The sequence below is a fragment of the Varroa jacobsoni genome, unplaced genomic scaffold (genome assembly GCF_002532875.2).
Source record: "Varroa jacobsoni isolate VJ856 unplaced genomic scaffold, vjacob_1.0 scaffold_949, whole genome shotgun sequence".
In the NCBI taxonomy this organism is placed as follows: Eukaryota; Metazoa; Arthropoda; class Arachnida; order Mesostigmata; family Varroidae; genus Varroa; species Varroa jacobsoni.
In genome coordinates, this window is record NW_019213851.1 from 499 (window position 1) to 19,423 (window position 18,925).

An 18,925-nucleotide genomic window follows, 5' to 3' on the forward strand; every position below is an offset into this window, starting at 1 on the left:
ATATATCCATATCCCGATAAGTAATAAGGCTTCACGGAGCTTGCACGCCCTAGACAAGTCATCCAGATTATGGCAATACTTCCCGCCGCGGAATATTTTTTTCAAAAATTGACATGTTGGCTTTTATTGTGACTTACCAGTCAGCATGGGCAACCCGCACTACGTTTAAATAAATTGAATAATTATAACACTAGTGAGTACACCGCGTACAAATCAGTAACGCCGCAGACATGCATCCAACTAAAAATACTAATAATCTAAATAATAATAAACTAAAATACGTCTAATGTATAACAAGAATAACAATACACTAACTAATATCCTGTGGAAAACTGCATTCACTCTCAGGTTTTGAAAATAATCTGATTCAGACGATTCCCATGAAACCCGCCATTACCTTTAAGTCAGTTACAGTTATTCTCATCGGCCGGATATACCGTACGCCCGTGATTCTGTATTTATCTCGCAATTGAACGAAATTTGTTTGCCTAAATTAAGCATTTGCTTAAAAGTGCCATTCCGATCAGATGAATGGGAAAAGTCTGAATTTGCGAACTTAAGCTCACGCCGCTATCGTTTTGATCGAAGACCGGAGCAAGAGGAACGGCTAAAGAAGCAAACGGAGATTTATATAACGAGATTTATGGTGATATTCGTTGCGGGCCAGTGCCTCCTGTATTCGCTCACCGACCTGCGCCAAAGCCTGCGCGGGTCATTGAATCAGGTGGTGGCAAGATTCACTCCTGTCTTTACGCGCTCCTCGTCGTACGGCTCTAGCGATCTCATGGTTATACACACGTAGGGTAAATAATTTGCGAGGCCAATATCGTCAGTGATAAATGTAGATTGTACCGGAGTTATACTCAATTCTGCAAAGCATACACACCTTATGAGCGCATGATGTGGGCCCTCATGGAAAATACGAATCCGAGCGGAACCTGTACCGAACAGGTTCGATTCAATAAATTCAAATACCTAACATAAATAACACTCCGCCAAATACTGCTTACCATTCTGGAGTCATAGAAACAGACTAGAAGTAAGCATGACACCAGTGCAGGAGGGGTGCATGTGTTTCATAGAGAAACCGTTCCTGTAAAAATAAGTTATCTAATTTCAAAAAACTATTAAAAAAAAACAAAGTCATTATATTATCCTACATAAACGATGCCAGCGATAATCATAGGAATGATGGTGACTTGTCAGCCTCGTCTTAGTAAGCCACTTGTCCTAGGTCTATAATGGTTGAAAGCGGAAGCCCCTCAGAGCTTTCTATTGGCTTGTAGAGGCGATCAAGTAGTCATCGCTACTTCACTATATTTCCGCCTACTTATTTGTCATCATTCGCGGTGCGGTTACGTACTGAACATCTCTATTCGTTTACAATATGAACGACAGTTGTTGTCCCGTTGGGGCCCTACGATGATTTTCGATCCTAGTCATGGGTTTCCTATGGGGCTTGTCGCAGCCATATCCTCTCTGTAGCATGTCCACTATAGCAGATAGTCCTCGCGTAGAGGGCAAAGTGCACAGTTTGAGAGAGAACATTGCCAACCTAAATCACAGCAAGGGTCAGTAGTTCAAAGTTGAATCGGGAATGTAGCGCATCACGTCCGAAGTCAGCCTGAAGCACCTTGGTCGGGAAAAGTTTCGATGACCCAATGGCCCAGAGCCTTCACGCGTGTGGCCCAGTGCCTCCTCTATTTCCGTGAGGGCTGGTCCGAAGCTTGCGCCTTAAACTAAGCGCATATCAAAGAACGCGTTTGCTATATATACTAAAATCGTTCTCTATTAGTACGCACACGCATTGCGGAAATGCTGATGCTGACAAGTCACTGCATTGGGCTTTAGCTAGCGGACTCAAGATATTTTGATTGCTGCCTACTATTAAAAACCGCTAAGTTCACGTTTCCCGAAAAGTCTATTGCAGATACTGTTGAACTAAGATATAGCTTGAGCCTAAGTTAGGTGGTCACCAAGTAACATCTGAAAGCGGTCCTTCACAATGTGAATGATACGGCGAAGCTTTTAAGGTAAGTGATTAGCATACTTTTAGTTCGACAGCGGTCTTAGTTTGTGTCGCATGACGCTGGCCAGATACGTTGGCTTGGTAACGGGCGCTTATGAAGTATCGAAAGCAAATTGCGAAACGGTTCGTAAGCTGGGTACTAGCACGGATCGCGTGAGGTCATCGATCTTTTTCACGCCTCGTGCTCAAGATAGGGTTCCACTAGAGCAGATTCACGTAGCCGCCTACGAAACATAGTATTTCTATCGGCGCGGTTGCAACCTAGCATCGATCCCGCCTACTATAAAATATTTACTACATACCTAACGTTGCTTTTTCCGGTCTTTTTTTTTTTTTTTTTTTTTTGGGTTTTGATACCAATTCAATGATGCCACTCGTTGAATACTACAGACATGAAGATTAAATTCTTCTTTATAAAAACTGGATATCGTCATTTATCGTACGCTAGCTAGAAAAGCCCATCCGTCCGTATCTACACGAAAGGGCATTTGAAACACGTTTACTTCCAAATTCACTATGATAGGTACTTTTGGGACACTAATAGCCTGAATACACGTTACCTTTCAACTCAGAACGCCTTAACTGAGAAGGATAACACGTTTCTTATATTCGCCTCCATCTTTCAAGCTTGATGTATGGTAGCACCGTTAAGCATTCCATCGGGCGACTGACTCGCTGTACGGAACAAGTTTGTCTGTGTTCAAGTTCCAACCCAGACCACAACGTGTCCCTAAAACCCACTAAACTATCATGGTGACTTCTTAGATTAGCCTGAAATTATACTACAGTTTAGTTGTCTGTTCGGAGCGTGTGTGCCTCACACTCGTTTTATGAACCCAGGATTGGTTGAAGGAACCGCTGAAATCTGTCAAAGCCAGTGGTAACCCAATGCATTCTGCCCGCCATTTTGCACGCTTGTCTTCGCTCGTCTATGGCTGTACAAGTACATGCACATGCACACATTCAGGTGTACTTGTTTCGCCTATATCACTGTTGACGCAATATTACTGCTTCTTTTACTACGACGACGACGACTGCTTTCGATTAGGAAACAAATTAAAAGCATTTCTGCAACAGCCCGTTGTGATGCCGTTATTGTGAGTTGTTATTACAGGGAGTAATAATATACGCAAATGCGACGAGCCACAACGAGAATTCGATGTGCCAAACAGGAGAAGAGTTTGCTTCTGGACGAGGAGAGAAATGACATCTGTCTGGCGATCAGCGTCGGCATCATGATCATCATAGGAAGTAAGGGCAAACGAGGGTTCGCGATCATTACCAATGTGAGATGGGACTGACTGACTGACTGACTGACATGATTGGCAGATGCTGTTTGACAGGCTTCAGGTCACTGCTGGCTGCCTAAAATTCTGATCGCAGAGGAAAAAAGAGAAAAAAAACAAATAGTCTGATAGGCTCATAAAGCCGAGGAGATAGGGGGTGCGAGGAGGAATAGCTTTCTGTATCATAGATATATCTAGGAAATAAGAAAACAAGCTCTTGATGAGAATGTTGATGAGCTGTTAAGAGAAAGGCCATGGCTGGGGATGGCTGGATTGGCATCTGATGCCCGTTGCTGTGAAAACTACCAATTAATCGATAGCTATTCTGTATTAGGGCAATGCGAACTTAACACAATCGATTCGGTAGCGGCTCGAAGGGATCACTTCGTCGAAATCAATTTAGTAAAAATGTGCATATATCATCCTAATGGAAATAAAAAAGCCACCTATAAACTAATTGCAACTTCTTCCAATAATTGAAGATGCAGTTGTTCTTCTTAATGATCTTATTTTGCTATTATATTCATTGGATTCCCCTTCAATAGTATTACGCAGCAGTAGGTCCTATCTGTTACTAAAAAAATCTCTTCTTACTTCAAGTATCTGGCTTGGATTTAATAATAAAGACTTTTTTAAAACTGGATCTGCCCGAAGAAATATGATTTTTCAGCGAGACTTTTTACATGTGCTTTTGGTCGTAAAAAATCAGCCGTCAGTCTCTATATTTTATTTGATATATTTACGAACCCTTTTAATCTAAACTCTATCGAGAATCTTTCGGTTTGCTCCATGCAAATCCGTGGTCCTTTCGGCGGTCGAACTGGAAGTGTTGACTTCTTCAGCCAGGCTAGGAAAACGACAGCTTATTCTTCCATAGAGTGACTTTACTACCTTGTTGTAGAAATAACTGGCTTTTCTCTGGTAAAAAAAAATAACGGATGAACGTATGCCCGTTATGATCAATAGGCCGTCAAGGTCCGAATTCAGACGAAGTACTCTTGTGCTTTATTGGAGACTAGTGGTAGTAGTACCTCAGAAAGCAGGAGCCTCTGGCTATCAAATAAAGGAGAAATAGCATGAGTCCAGCTATGGGATATAGATGCCTTACTTTTATTCCTAGCAAGCTATAAGATATCCACTCTTTCAGACATTTTACAGATACATTTTAACTTTTTTTGTTGTTCAAGACAGTCTCGTGGGATTCTAAAAATAGAAGAAGAAAGTTTTCCACTATGACGTATGAGTCTCGTTTACCTGTAACGGAGATTTACAAGGATTAGAAATGACGTACAGGGTTAAATGCAGTGTCATAGAGATCCGCCGCTTATAGATAAGCGATACTGTTTTTAAAACGCATAAAAATGTGAAGTGACGTATTATGAATGGCTTCTGAGTTCTGCTAGACCACCTCGACCGAGGTATTCGTTGTATCGGGAGGTATCGAACCAAAGAAAATAATTTCCAATTCGAATAATATCTGTTGTCGTTTGTGGTAGTAATTTAAATTTTTTTTTACGACGCTTATTTAGCGATGTACGAATGAACACCCGCAATAACAAAGCTGTCCGTTTACGACGGCATTTCTGAGGCGTAGCGACATGACATTATAAGCCACAATAAATTTCCTATTCCTGCACAAGGTCTATTGTCTTTTGCCGATTTTATCAAATCCCTGTCTTCCTGCTACAAGTAGATCAGGTATTTACAGGATCGAACAGCCGTTGTAGTATTACCAGTGCCCTAATATATCGGTGTTGCCTCCAGGCTGCTCGACACTCCTAATTGGCGAGGGCAGCCGTACTGACTGCTTCTCTGGTACACCTCATATTCTATTACGGTGATCCCTCGATGTCGGGGCCTAAGGTGCGCAGAAGAGAAGATAGCAGCTGCTACAAGGATCTCACCGACTACAGTGCGGTTGCTTCTCAAAGCACAAAAGATGCTCACCAACCAGATGAGGCCTCTCACGGTGCTCATGCGGTTTTCATTTATCAGCACTACAACAACATGCAAGAGGCTCCCGTGTGGGACTGAATACGTAATTGTGGATGACTCTTTCGCCAGCTAGCGTATCCCAGACGTCGGCCTAGATTTAACGTGAACTGTGTTGCGTGCCCGGCCGGGCCAGCGACAGATTTACCACAAAAGGCGAGCTTTGCCGACCCGGTTAGCTTCCTCGGCGTGGTCGGCCGACAGTGATACCTTTTTTCTTTTTTGTCTCTGTGTTATAGGCCTTTCCGTTTAATATCTTTGCTTCTGCTGGGATTTCCGTATCCCGACAATTGACGATTCCAATATTTTAGCCAGATGCTCGGAGCTAGCTATATGGACACAGATAAACGCTGCAAGCGGTAAATGAGTGTACTTGTTCTCGTATTTACAATATATTGTACGAAAAAGCAATTGTTTTGTTACAGCTTTCAATAAGGTACAATTGGAAGAAAGGGGAATGTGCGTGGCATTTCAGTGAAAGGAAAATATATGGATTTAAGTTCTTATATATAGGCACTATCATAGGCTGCATTTCAGGAATTGTTTTTCAGTCTATTTAAGACAAATCAGCTTAGCTCAGGCATTGGCGTTCATAAATAATGTATACTTGGGGAAATACAGATCGTATTTACATTAGGTTGTATTTGTCAACTGTGTTCCACCACAGCATACGTGAAGATGCACAAACAAAACGCTCGCTGGCTCATTGACGCTTCCACTAATTGTGCGTCTCATATCGACACGTAGATTCTTACAGGGTTGTTCTATCAAGGCTGACCAATGGGAAGCTGATCTCAGTCAACTGCTAAAAGAAGAGTCTGGCCAGGCTAATACTGAAGACCTCAACTACTAACCTGGTCCTCTAATGACAGTAGCGAAGATACCTGCTGGAGCCGAGTGGCTGACTTTACCCATATGATCGCAAAAAGCGTTCCACATGACTAATGTGAGAAACATTGACCAACCTCTACTTGAAGCAACGCAAGCTTCTTCGAGCTTAGAACGACAACTAACCGCAGGCTAGGTCGGATTACAGCCTGAGGGGATGTTGCGCCCACCTGGTGACAAGGCGACCGGGCCGAAACTTTTTGCCTTGTTTAGCCTGACGTCCTCAGAAGACTGCCGTCTATCTCATTAGGCCCCAATTCGCACTAGTGCGTTAACTAATAAATTTGTTCGGTAGTCACTGTAACATGTCTACGTTGGTCGATAGAGCCAGGAAGGTTCTAGGGGAATAAACACAAATATCCCAGCATTGCTGAATCTATATGTTGACATCTCTCCTTTTGCTTACGTGAAGGAGTGTCATGGATGGCGCTCAACTGAAAACTACTAGACTAGACAAAACAGTTGTAGCAACTTAGAGTGCATTAAATGTTTGTTATCGCTATCGTCGTTTTAATCACAATCTGTTTTCGACTCAATGCAACAGATATGTATACCCGCAGTTTAGTCATGGATTACAGGTCGCCGTGTTCATCTTTTGTTGGAAAGATACTAACAATGGCAGTGAAAGTGGTTCTTAAGAATGCTTGTTGATTCCTATAGATTTTAACTTCTTCGAATAATATGAACATTTTTGGACTACTATTAAAGCCAAGGCAAAGTTTCTGTTAATTAATCCTAGAAATATAACGTGAAAACCTGACCGGATTCGTTCTAGTTATATACAAAGAAAAAAAACCTCAAAAAAAGACAGTCTAGCAGAAATAATATGTGATTGTAGTAGTCTCTCTGAAGACTTCACTAGGCCATATTCGTGGGTCAGATCTCACTGTTTTTAACGCCCTGTTTATTTCTCGGTGTCTATCCGTCGGTTTAGCTGAGAACGTGGAGTACCAGACAAATACCTTCCGTTGACCCTTAACATTAGCTAAATTATAGGGAAAAAGCGCTTTTCGGAGTGAGTTCTATTGGAATAAGAAGAGGTGGGCATCAAATATCCATGCATTCTAACGGAATCATCCTGGCCAGCCTAATGTATGTAGCTTGGCGCATGCTCACGTCGCTGAACTCGACAGACCGGGCCAACGCCGTTTACCCCACGTAGCTGGGAAGAAACCCAGCAGTACACTTTAGGGTGAGCACATTCGGGGTTTTTTTAGTGCTTTAGTGAAGTAGCGCTGCACTTAGGAAACATAAATTGTGGAAGAAAATGCTTTAACGACCTTATGTTGGTAAACCGAAAATTTCGAATGGCGACAATTGTTAACCGTAGTAAATGTTGCTACTAAAACAACTTACTCTCCTCGACAGCCACCTGTTACAAACGCACTCCCTTGCGTATGTTTGCTAACAGTTTGGGTACTATGGTTGTCTTATATTAGAGGTTTAGCGATTCTTCGTGATGCATCGTGGTCATTAGAGCTGAACTGTCAACTTAAATATAGCAGCCAGTCTGCACTATGACTCTAGTTGCATCAATATAGAAGAACCACTAACTATCATCCTACGTGGTTCTGGGACATAGACGGTATATCAAGTGCTTACCCAAACCTCCTCAGGTGGATTCAGTATTTGAGTGGTCCACACCCTGCTCAAAGGTAGGAGGTGCCTAGTTAGGAATGGGGAATGGGTTCGATTCACTCATTGCTGATCGAGACACAAGAAGACTCGCCCAAGACTGCTTGGACCCAAATGGGTATTTAATGCACCCACCCGTAGGAAAGCACTAGCCGCAAGGAGCCACGCGACGCGATCTATACCAAACTCGGTAAACCGTAGCTAATGCCCGTTTCTTGAACAAGATACAAAGGCCTGGATAAGCGACAAACTAAAATGAATACAAGTGATCAGAAATAATTTCCATAGAAATCAACCTCATCTCTGTCTTTATACCGAGACAATCAAATGAACCTCTTGTTATACTCTGATGAGCTGTCTAAATTATCTGCTAAATCACGAAGCTGGATTACTCTTTGAACCTGGGCAATGACAATGTGCAAGAAAAGCAAAATTGATAGTAAATGCCCCTCGACCCTGAGATGGGCTGGGTTGGTGCCCTTGTGCTCATTATTTTACATTATAATTCGTCAACGAGCTTCCAGCGCGATAATTACTGCAGGATGAGTCAATGGAAACCCACCTATATGTCTACTTTCTACAGGCGGACTATAGCACCTTGATCAACTTTTACGAAAACGTTTGTCTGCTTGGAATTCCGAATGAAATTTCATTCTTTTCAAATGAAGGAGGCCGTTTAAAAAAAGCAGCTCCTCTTCCACCTTCTAACAGGATATGTGATGCAAGTTGCTAAGGGATTAGGATTGCGTGTTTCCTTTTGCCATACCCCACTCTATTGCTCTACCCCACACCACTATTATGTTAACGAACCAGTTTTATTAGAAACGGAGTGCGAGAGAAAGAGAGAGAGCAAAGGGACACCGGCTGAATGTAGTGCGGACAAATGTATATTGTAGTCTACCCCAGATTATCCGCGAGGTCTTCGTACGTATGTCGAAACTACCTGACTCACCATTCTGCGAGCTTGTTGTTCTGTACGCGCTATCTCCGTTGCTTATGGAGCTCCTTCGTAGGTTGAAGCCAGTTCACTGCTCTCTATGGCTAGGGTAACTTGGACCGAATGGCGGATATGCGGCATTACTTATCAGGTGGCTATTAGCAGTTACGCAGCTGCCGGCACATAGACCAGTCTGTCTATTGAGAAGCTTGTAAGGCCGCTGCGCTACTCCATGAGCATCTTTGGTCGATTCCCAGTGCCACTTCGGCACTATGTCGGTGCTTGCCGTCATGGCTCGCCGCTTCACCATGCCGACGATGTTGTTAGAAGTTGCGGCCTTATCCGCGTTCACCCGTTCCGACCCCATAACTCTGTATACCCCATAAGGGAGCCGTACCCAGAACGTTGCAAACGACTGGGCTCCCGGGCTTAGCTTAGGAGTGTGTAAAGTTTGAAATGTTGGCTAGCGTTCTGCTAACGCGATAGCCACTACCAGGGGTCGGGGATAACAGGGCATTATGACGATACGTTGCAATCACAAACGCTAGTGGCAACCTGCTAAACGCAAATCCATTGGGGTCGTAGCTACATCGCATTTAATATTGACGGACTTGTTCGTTATCCATTATAAAGGATAATGCTACGAAGATGAAGCATAACCAAATAAACGACTCGTACGAAAGACAAGGTATTCGTATGCCGAGGTATCAATCGAGGTGTTGAGAGAACCGATATCGATGGTGTGTGTGGCTGACAATAAATACATTTCTCTCGCAGTCCAGTATACAATATAGACACGGAACAAATGCACTAGATAAAGTTCAGTGTGTTCTTCTGATAAACGAAGAATAGATGGGAAGGAAGCAATTATGGGCGTTGTCTCGAAAAAAACTTTATCACACACGAGGGGTGACTACGGACCTTTTGCGCGAGAGGGTTAGTCCTTTCCCTTCTGCAAGTCGACATTCCTTCTCTTCAGGCAACAAACACTCGAGCAGACAACAAAAACTTCCTACATAATTGAGCTGCACCGAACAAAGCCATCGCAGACAGTAATGGTCGTATTTGTTTAATGGAACGCGCAACCTAGTTATTATACAGTAAAAACTGGTATACAGACAATTACAAACGCATCCGTCGTTGTTATGCGTGTGTACGGGATAGAAGGGACGTGTTTATGGTCAACCTGTGCGTATGAAGAATAAGTGTACAGACAATACAACCTAGGTATGGAAATTCATACGATATATATATATATATGACATTTGTTAGCGCGCTAGCAGTCTTCAATAAACGCACTTGATTCGGCGTTTCCTTTCGTTTGCTATGAAAGGCTCTTTCTTTCTCTTCGGTGAACGGTCTAACGTATGAGTACCCGTACGATAATAGCTACTACTGCTACAACTACTCCTAGTGCTTCGAGAAATGTACTTTCCGCATCCGCTGCTCCCGGCCATCAGCTGTCCGCCCGTTCCAATGTTACGTTAGGTTCATTGCAAAAGCAGCGCTGCAGCGATCAATCGGCCAACCAGTGAAACAGCCAGCCAGCTCTCATGAACGGAACTGATTCTCGTTTGCTTTCGGCATTACCGCCTGAACCGAAACATTGAGGCGATGGCGCATCTCTCTCGCACTTCTGCCCGTCCAGGTATTTACGACGGTCCAATACGTTTTCAATGAACAACAAACCTAGCGCGCACGTCCAAGAGATTTGGTAGGGTCTGTTCTTTTCGGAATCGAAGGCCGGCGAAGAGCTGTGCGGGGAAGAAGGACTACGAGGCTCACACCACAGTGCAGTCAGTCCGCTTCAGTCGTTCGGTTCCGAGAGTCGCGAGCGAGCGGATTCCGCTGTCCGAGAAGCGTCCGAATGCTCGCCGCTGGCCGACCCGGGGTGTAAACGTAATGCCGGGATTTGTTCCTTTCCTTTTCTCTTTTCGTCTCGCTTTTTCCCCACAGCATAAAGCTACGGAAAAGATTCTACGGCCACAAACAGCACTGGGCCGGTGTGAGCCGTTCTCCGCGCACGAACGTGGTGGGTCTGCCACGTTCGTTGGACTTTCAAAGAAAAAAATTAGCAGGGAAGGAAAGGTGAAAGAGACCAACGCGATTGTAAGACATTTTGCGGTTTTTTTTTTTATCGTAAACTCGCGGGATTTAGATTATGAAAGGACAACATCGAAAAACTGTAATCCATGTCCCGCGAGCGCGACTGAGAAACAACGATATGACACGTCTTAGTGGTTTATCCCTTGGGCTGGCTTCGTGTCTCCCAAATGGTAAAAATTGGCAGTGTTCCCTGTCTAAGTCGGTTATCGTTCAGTTTGTTAAAACCGAAAATCTTTTTTTAATGTGTGCCAGTCTTTTACAAGTTTGGAGTGTCAGGTTGTGTTATTCATGGATAAGGCATAATCCTTAAACGACATTACATCCTTAAATGTGTGAGTCGTAATAACCGCGTATTGCAGCCAATGTGAGAGGCGCATTTTTCTCTTGTTTCGTATTGCCTGAGGTGGGCGAAACATTGCGAGGCATATTTTGTCTCTAAATTTTGTGTCCAATAAGTGCAATAAGGCGGAGATGTAGCGAGACTGCAGTTGGATGCCGTCATCATGTAGTCCCCGTGCAGTTGCACGTCGTCTACATCCGGTAGCCTTTCCGGGGAACACTCCCGATACCAGTGGCTCTTGTTTCTGCACTGAGGCCTAGCGTTTTTGTATACGACGAAAACGAAAACCGCTACGAGTGAAAATGTGTAGCCCAATAGTGTTACACAAATATCGTTTCCTGATCTCCCGTTGCCTTAGTTTTGCTATCCGCGTAAAGCCGTGTACACTCTCCGATATCTCTGCAACCGACGAATAAGCTAACCTACAAAATACGGAACCAGATGACGTCATTGAGTGTTTTCTTAGTTATGATATAAAGTAAAATGCATAAGTTCGCCTTGCAAGACCTCTGTTCCTGGCGATCATGCCGCCAGTACTCAAAGAATGATCCCGCATCAGATCCTAAAGCAGATCAGGGGTTGAGTAAGGAAAGAAAAGGTAAACGCTGCTACAAGATCAAACTCTCAGAAGTGGCCATCGCCGCAGGCGTACCTTGGACAACCCCTTACTTTGCAGACTCCCTGCCTTTCGTACGTCGTTTCCATTTTCGATGTTCCTGGTCCCTCGGATTTGCTGATCTGGTGCGCGTTTTCTTCGGTTCCGGAAGACAGTAACAGGCGTTTAAACTCCAATCCGCGAGCAGCCGCAGGCCACTCGTCCCTATCTGGGTAAAGCTCCACAGCTCTCTGGTTTATCAGCTGGTGGAACCATCCCAGATTTCCTTACTCTAAGAGCAGAAGAGGGAAACATGGTTGAAAGCACTTTCTCCTACGAAAGCACCTGTTCGAAGCCTATAACCATTAAAGCTCCATTTAAGCCCTTAGCTTTCCCTCTACTGCAACTCTCAAGACTGAACATTGTTATTACCTGAGCGGGGCCACACCACATTTAGTGTACATGCTTACAACGATGGTTCATGGTATGCTAAAATGATTGGAAGCGTTCTATCGTTGCCCTTTTCAGGGAACTGAAATGTTCAACAGGTTGAGATCGTACGCGTACTCGTAAACAGATTTGCTGTTTGTTATGCGCATCGGATAGTACAATGGTGAACAAGTGAGAAATGGTAAAAGAAAACCCGACAGGGAGAGAGGATTTACTTATATGTAGATACGTATGGGTGAACGCCAGAGCAGAAAAAATCGCGGAATTCAGGCCCAATTTTAGTTGCCCTATGCCTTCAACTCCATAGATCAAACGCATCTTATGCAGTTCAGTGCCTAACGCTGGCGCTTGATCGATTGCGTCGCTCGAGGTGAATGTGAGCCGCTAACAATGGCAGCAGCAGTGGCGGTGATGGTGGGATAGGTCCTTCAGCATCGCAGTTCTCCCATTTTGCCATCCTTTTTCTTTTTCATGTTTTCCTCTGCCTTCTACTAGCCCTTTCTTGGATTTCTGTCTGCATATGCAAAGCACAGCAACCTTCTCAACATAGAACGTACGACGCTGCAAAGGCTGCCGATGTTACCATAACCGTCACCCTTAATTTGCCGGCGCCGCAGCTTCCGTTATTCTGCCGCCGTTTACGTCACAGCCATCGCCGAACGTCATTCTGCGTAATGTAATAAATCATCGACCTGCCGACAACCACCACGATTCTTTGCAGAATCGCGCAACAAAGCGTGCGTTCTCGTCGAGAAACGAATGGAGTCGACAAATGCGACCGGCATGCGGTCTATAGAAAAAGGTAACGGAGACGTCTTCTGTAAGGAGGCGGAAAGGGAGGCAAAACAGAGTACGAGAACGGATAGGGAGTTTCAAAGACAGGAATGTATCAGGGTTAAGTTCCACATAGAAATTGAAGAAATAATGGCGGCGAGTTATAGCAGGAAAAAAAGCAAAGAAAAGACTAAAGCAGTAGCAGACTCCAGCTGCGCAAGCAGATAGCTGTTCAACAGTCGATTTCACACCAACCACTCTGCCAACGAACGGTCGAACGAATATCTTTTATGCTTTGCAATGAACTGACGCTCGTGCGTATTTCCCGCCTGTCGCCACTGCCGCTTCTGTGGCGGTTCCTCAATCGGCTTCATTTCTCTGACCCCTTTAGACAGGTCCTCTTCCCCTTCTGCTCTAGTCTCCGTTCACCATCTGCTTATGTATCTGTCCGTCCATCCATATGCAAGCTAGTCTCGTCATTCATAAATCACGCCATAATCTGGACAATGTACTAGCGAGATCTGCATAGAGAAGGAAGGGGGGGGATCCCCTTAAATTACACATACGGTTATGCTGAATCGTTTCTTATAAAAGTGGAAAGGCAGGCACACCTCAGCACTCGCTTCCACGACCCGAAACACCCAGACTCACTCGCATGTCATATCGAAAAACGTGACTGAGACAGGGTGGTTACATAAATAGAAACGAGCTAAACAAGTGACAGATCTTATGAGCTTGGTGATTCGTCTAGCAGCTGTTTGTTACAAGACGGGGACAGGCTGTAGCAGAGGCCGACCAGCAAGGTGGGGTGGTAAAGTCAAAAATCAATGTTGCCAAAAAAAACCAACCCCCAACTTGCTCGCGGCACAAATGGAATCCAGTCTTCATTCCTTAGACTGCTGATTCCCTGCGATCGGTTAGTAGGGTGGATCATCTATATTTCAGGATATTCGTAACAACAGGGGGCTCCAGATCCGACCGCAACGGCATGCTGCTTATTGCTGCCAAAATCTCTGCCATAGAAAAAACAGGAAAGCAACAGTACTGATACAGTAACATCTCATACTACCATTAAACTATACGTGTTTTATGGAAATAGGAAATACGATAATTATTTATACGATTCTATTTTCTATATATATATGCTCAAGGATCAGCCGTTCTTGTACAAAGGTACTCTAGCTGCAACAACCCTATGTAAGATAGCATATAGTTGCATATTCGCAATTACATTCATATATTGGCTAATACATACAGCACACAGGTTCAGATTTTCTACCGACACTTTCTCGGGTAAATCCTGAAAAATCCTACATGGAGAAAGTCCTTAGCGGTCGTTCCTTATTCACTGCCGGAACCTCGGCCAAGGCCAACATTATTATGTTATTTTACTGCCACTGAAGCTCCTTAAATCAGATGTGAGGACCTCGCTTGTTCCAAGAAAGAAACTTACTTCAACCTCGTATATAAAACGCATCAATTTTTATGAACATGTGTTTGGATTTCAGAAGTTGGACGGGTCTTTTTTGAAGACCTCTTCGACCTTTTGGCAGAGTTCGTTGGATTACCTGAATTCATCAGAGTTTCTCCGGACCAGTAATACAAATGGTAAAGAACGAGCGCTCGTGTAGGGCATGAGTAGAAGCTTTATTTGTTCCTTCCGAATTATAACGTTCATCTTCAACAATTTAGGAAGAAACAGGTCACTATTTCGACTTTTCATCCTCAAATATAATGGGAAACTTCGCCGCAGCGTTCGCCGTTCATTTCGATACGAGAGTTGGTACTGCTGATGGTACTGCCGCTGTCCAATGCCGCTATTCCGCATTCCAAAACGTCGATATATTTTCATTGCGTCTCAATACTCTAAACTTGTCTCGTTTTCCTCTTCCTAAGCCTTCGGTCCAACTTCTCGATTTTCCCAATTTCCAAAGTGTAAAAAGGATGAAAATTTCAATTGAACCTTCCAATTGAACTACCCGTTCAACATTTACGACGTAAACGACGTATGCCAAAAGTAGGAATTTGTCAGAAGGATCGGAACAAATTCAGAGAGGTAAAAGCAGTGGATTAGACGAGACGCTTGTTGGGTTTTAGCAATTTATTTGGTCATAGATCACACAATATTTGGCGTATTGTGCCATAAAAGTAAAAAGCAAATAAGTCACTGTTTTGAAGCATGCAATTTTGTTTTTACGGGCAATTATCGTTCTGAGCGTTTCTAGATATTAAATAAAAGTAGGGGGTAGACTACAGGATAGCACCAGTAAATAAAGGTCAAATAGTATACGTGACAAAATTTCACACGATACGCTTAGCGAGCGTTTCGAGCTCTCCAAACTTCCACGTCTTTCCTTGACTTTGCAGTTCATATGCTGCAAAATGCTGTGGACTGAGTTAAACTTTTAGTTGAGGCATACAATTTCCGAAATCGATAGTGTCACAGAGATATGCTGAGCTTGTGCGACAACCTAGCTTTGATAACTTCAAAGTCGAACTTCTGTATGTGAGTAAAGATTTGCGACTGAAGATCATAAACAGAAATCACGCGTGGCATCTGTATGAAAATTTATAACGGGTCCTTACCGCTCCTATCAAGCAAGCGGTCCATATTACTAGTTTAGAATCTTACTGCTTGTTATACGATTCGTTTTGCCAATTTCGTCCATTGCTTAGCTTTCATACAAATGAACATGATGTCCTATTAATTCCAGCCCACACTGTACTATATCTCGGCAATTGTGTTTAACTAGATTTCAACGAGAGACAGCGTCATAGTTGCGAGTTGAAGGATGCCAATAGAAAAGATTCATAGAGGAAAATGGTTACTGCCCTCTATTGTTTCCATCCACACAACTTATCGATACGGTGTCATATATACGTCTCTTTCTCCGCAATTGTTGTTGTTGAAACATTGCTGTCCCTATCTAGGCCACTTTTGTTTTTTGGAAATCTACTTTTCCCTTCAGACTTTTCGATAGCCTAATCACACACGTCTTTTTTGTGTATGTATATACCCACGAAAACACCAAAAAGATTATAACAATCATTTTTTCTCGCTTGTCTTTATCTTAACGTTTGTTTATCTACTACACAGCCCGTTTCGATCCAAAGATCTCTATAGCCTTGTCACATATATTTCCTATATCTCAATGCTTGGTCACTCATACTCCTGCCCTGAAGGCTTATGCACGACCTCGATAAGCGCACTTTTTGCTCGCGGGATATGAATGCTTGTCTCTTAGTCAAAATCAAGGTTACGCAATTGCAAGCTGTCGAGCGAACTGTTTCTTTTCCCTATCTTTTTTTTTTTTGTTCTTTCTTACAATCTTTATCCCGTCCTTCAACATTTTTCTGCCACTCGCCAGTGACGGCTTAGGCAAGCTGGCGTAAATGTGCGATAATACAGGGGGACTCCTAGTAGGCATGCTGTGACAGGACGCTGGAGGTCGCATGTATGTCTGTGTGTGTGTATTATTTGAATCACCTATTGTTTGGTTCTACCGCTCCCCGCGTTTCCGTGCTTGTTCTTTCCTCTCTGCTATAGCTTTTCACCTTCATCTGCGACAGTCGAAAGATGACGAACGCTGAGCGAGGCCAAAGGTGAACTCGGCGGTCACAGTGGGCGATTTTGAGGGATATGGTGGTACTGCGAAGACTGCATGGCCTATGGGAATTTGATCTGGTAGAGTGACACTGTATCTGGTCCCTCATTGCTACGAGGAACCGCTATTCTGTCTCTGGTACAATGCGCGCGCTTACCCACACAGCTGGACAGCCAAAAAACATCACAACTATTTCACGTTGTCCTCGTAGACATCTTTTCATGCCGTATTCCGCACTTTACTAGAGACCACACTCATCTCCGTAAGTCTGTTGGCAAAAGCGAAACGCTAGTCCCAACTACGATTCTCTGGAATTGTCTAGGTCTCCGATAGCACTAGGTGTAAATAACTTAGTAACATGCGAGCGTGCATATGTTTGTAACATTACGTTTGATCAAGCCCGTTAACAGAAAATGTCTAAGCGACTGTTGACCGTTTACTGTGCACTGTGAGGAAATGGCAAACATCAGCCTGAAAAAGGCACCAACTAAATTTGCCCCGCCCTTGTTAGATTTCACCCTCAACGCCGCAGGCGCACCGTAGAGCAGAAGTAAGATTCATTCATATAGAAAAAGCTGCTGTAGAAGAATGAAACCACATAACATAGACATTAGTCATAACACAGCGGGTTATCGAAAAAGCCTATTTTCATTTCTTTCTCAAAAAGTGCGCGTACCAGTGGAACTAGTAATGGTTGTACTGTTAGTGCTATAACCCCCCTACCTCTAAGCGACGACTGAACAACCGTGGATATTAAAACTAGCCGCTGAGCTTCCAGTTCTTTTTGATCGCCATCGTTCAACGTTCGAATTTGACCGGTTCTAGCTTCTCTCGAATACATTGCACGGTTCTTAAGCGCCATAAGATCGTACTATTGCCCAAAAAAGTTTTCCATGTGACGTCTATAAAATAAAAGCTCCTCTTCTTTTTGATAGAATCTAAATTGCCAAAATTTTGGCTTTCACTTATATACCCAGCGTTCATCCAACTAATGTCAACAATAATCTTGAATAGCTTAAGTGGCGCTTTCAACATAGTTTCACTAACGCATGAAGTCTGCAACGCCTGCGTGTGGCAGGAGACGGCTAAGATTCCCTGGTTTCTCTAAAAGATACAATGCCCCTACAAATTTACATTCTTTTCACGTTTCCCACTAGTCCGAACCACCGCCCCTAACTTTAGACTCGAATAGAAATCTTTCATAGGACATTAAAACACAACTAGTAGCTAATCGACGCCTAGCCATCAACGAAAGCTGCCATGCTTTTGTACTTTTATGCTGCTTTGCTCGTTGGCCAGGAGGAACTATGGAACACTCCTGTTCCAGGCCCACAAAACTGTCCTTCTTCGCCAAGGTATTACTACCGTACTGCCACTCGCCGTTGACACGTAAAATGAATACTCGTTGGTGTCGGTTGGCGTCGGCATAAATTCAGCGAAAGAAAATGCCTTACTTTTTGCTTTTGTTCAGTAGTCATGGAGATAACTGTATTCCTGTGAGTTTCCAAAAGCAGACTCATGAAGATTACGTCGAACATAAGAAACATAAGATAGAAACGCAAGAGCAATATTTAAAAAGTTGTTTGAGACAAGGTATCCATTCTGTTTTATTATGTTGTAAAATAACGGCGGCTTCATCTGATGCAACAAATGAGTTTACAACTTTCAACATTTAGATCACACGTTATACATTTTTATAAAAATTAGAACACGCGCCATAGATTTGAATCAGAATTATAGCTTTATTAATAACATTTGTTTATCGTAATTGTATATGTCGTAGATGGTTGCTTGTCGCAACTTGATTTTAAACAAAGGTTTTGTAAAGCCTGAATTATAACATAAAACTTACCCTAGTTCACGGCGAAACGATCATACCTCATATCTCGCTTACGGAAATATTCTCGGATGCATTAAACGGGAGCGCCGGCGTTTAATTAGTTGGAATTCGGGTGCTTTGCTAAGCTAAGTAAAGCGTGAACGCGATCTCCGAAGATACATTAATAAAGTTAACGATTAGGTTAGTGAGTGTGCATTTCCTGCACGCCTTTTCCTGTACGTTGAAATACGCCCTTTACGCTGTGGAGGAACGTTGTCCGCTCATTTAGTATTAGCGGGATTCCAAGTTGTTCGACTTTGCCGTGCCGTGAATTGATTTGCAGACCCAACGAGAGATTTGCTAGGTGCTGTCTAACCATACCCGACCTAGCTGCTACAGACGGACCCATTCGGACTTCAATGTCGATTCCCTTCATTTTACTCAACATGAAGCCAGACTCACTTCCTTT

At 43.5% G+C, this 18,925-nt stretch overlaps 1 protein-coding gene across 1 annotated transcript in view; it reads right to left on the reverse strand.

Moving 5' to 3' along the window:
• Window positions 1–4,432: 4,432 nt before the first annotated feature.
• LOC111265255 (protein amalgam) overlaps window positions 4,433–18,925 on the reverse strand; it is a 152,011-nt gene continuing 137,518 nt past the window's right edge. Inside the window, exon 5 of the mRNA XM_022841756.2 lies at window positions 4,433–4,569. Within this exon, the coding sequence (XP_022697491.1) occupies window positions 4,481–4,569 (89 nt within the window). The 3' untranslated portion in view covers window positions 4,433–4,480. The remainder of the gene's footprint in view (window positions 4,570–18,925) is intronic.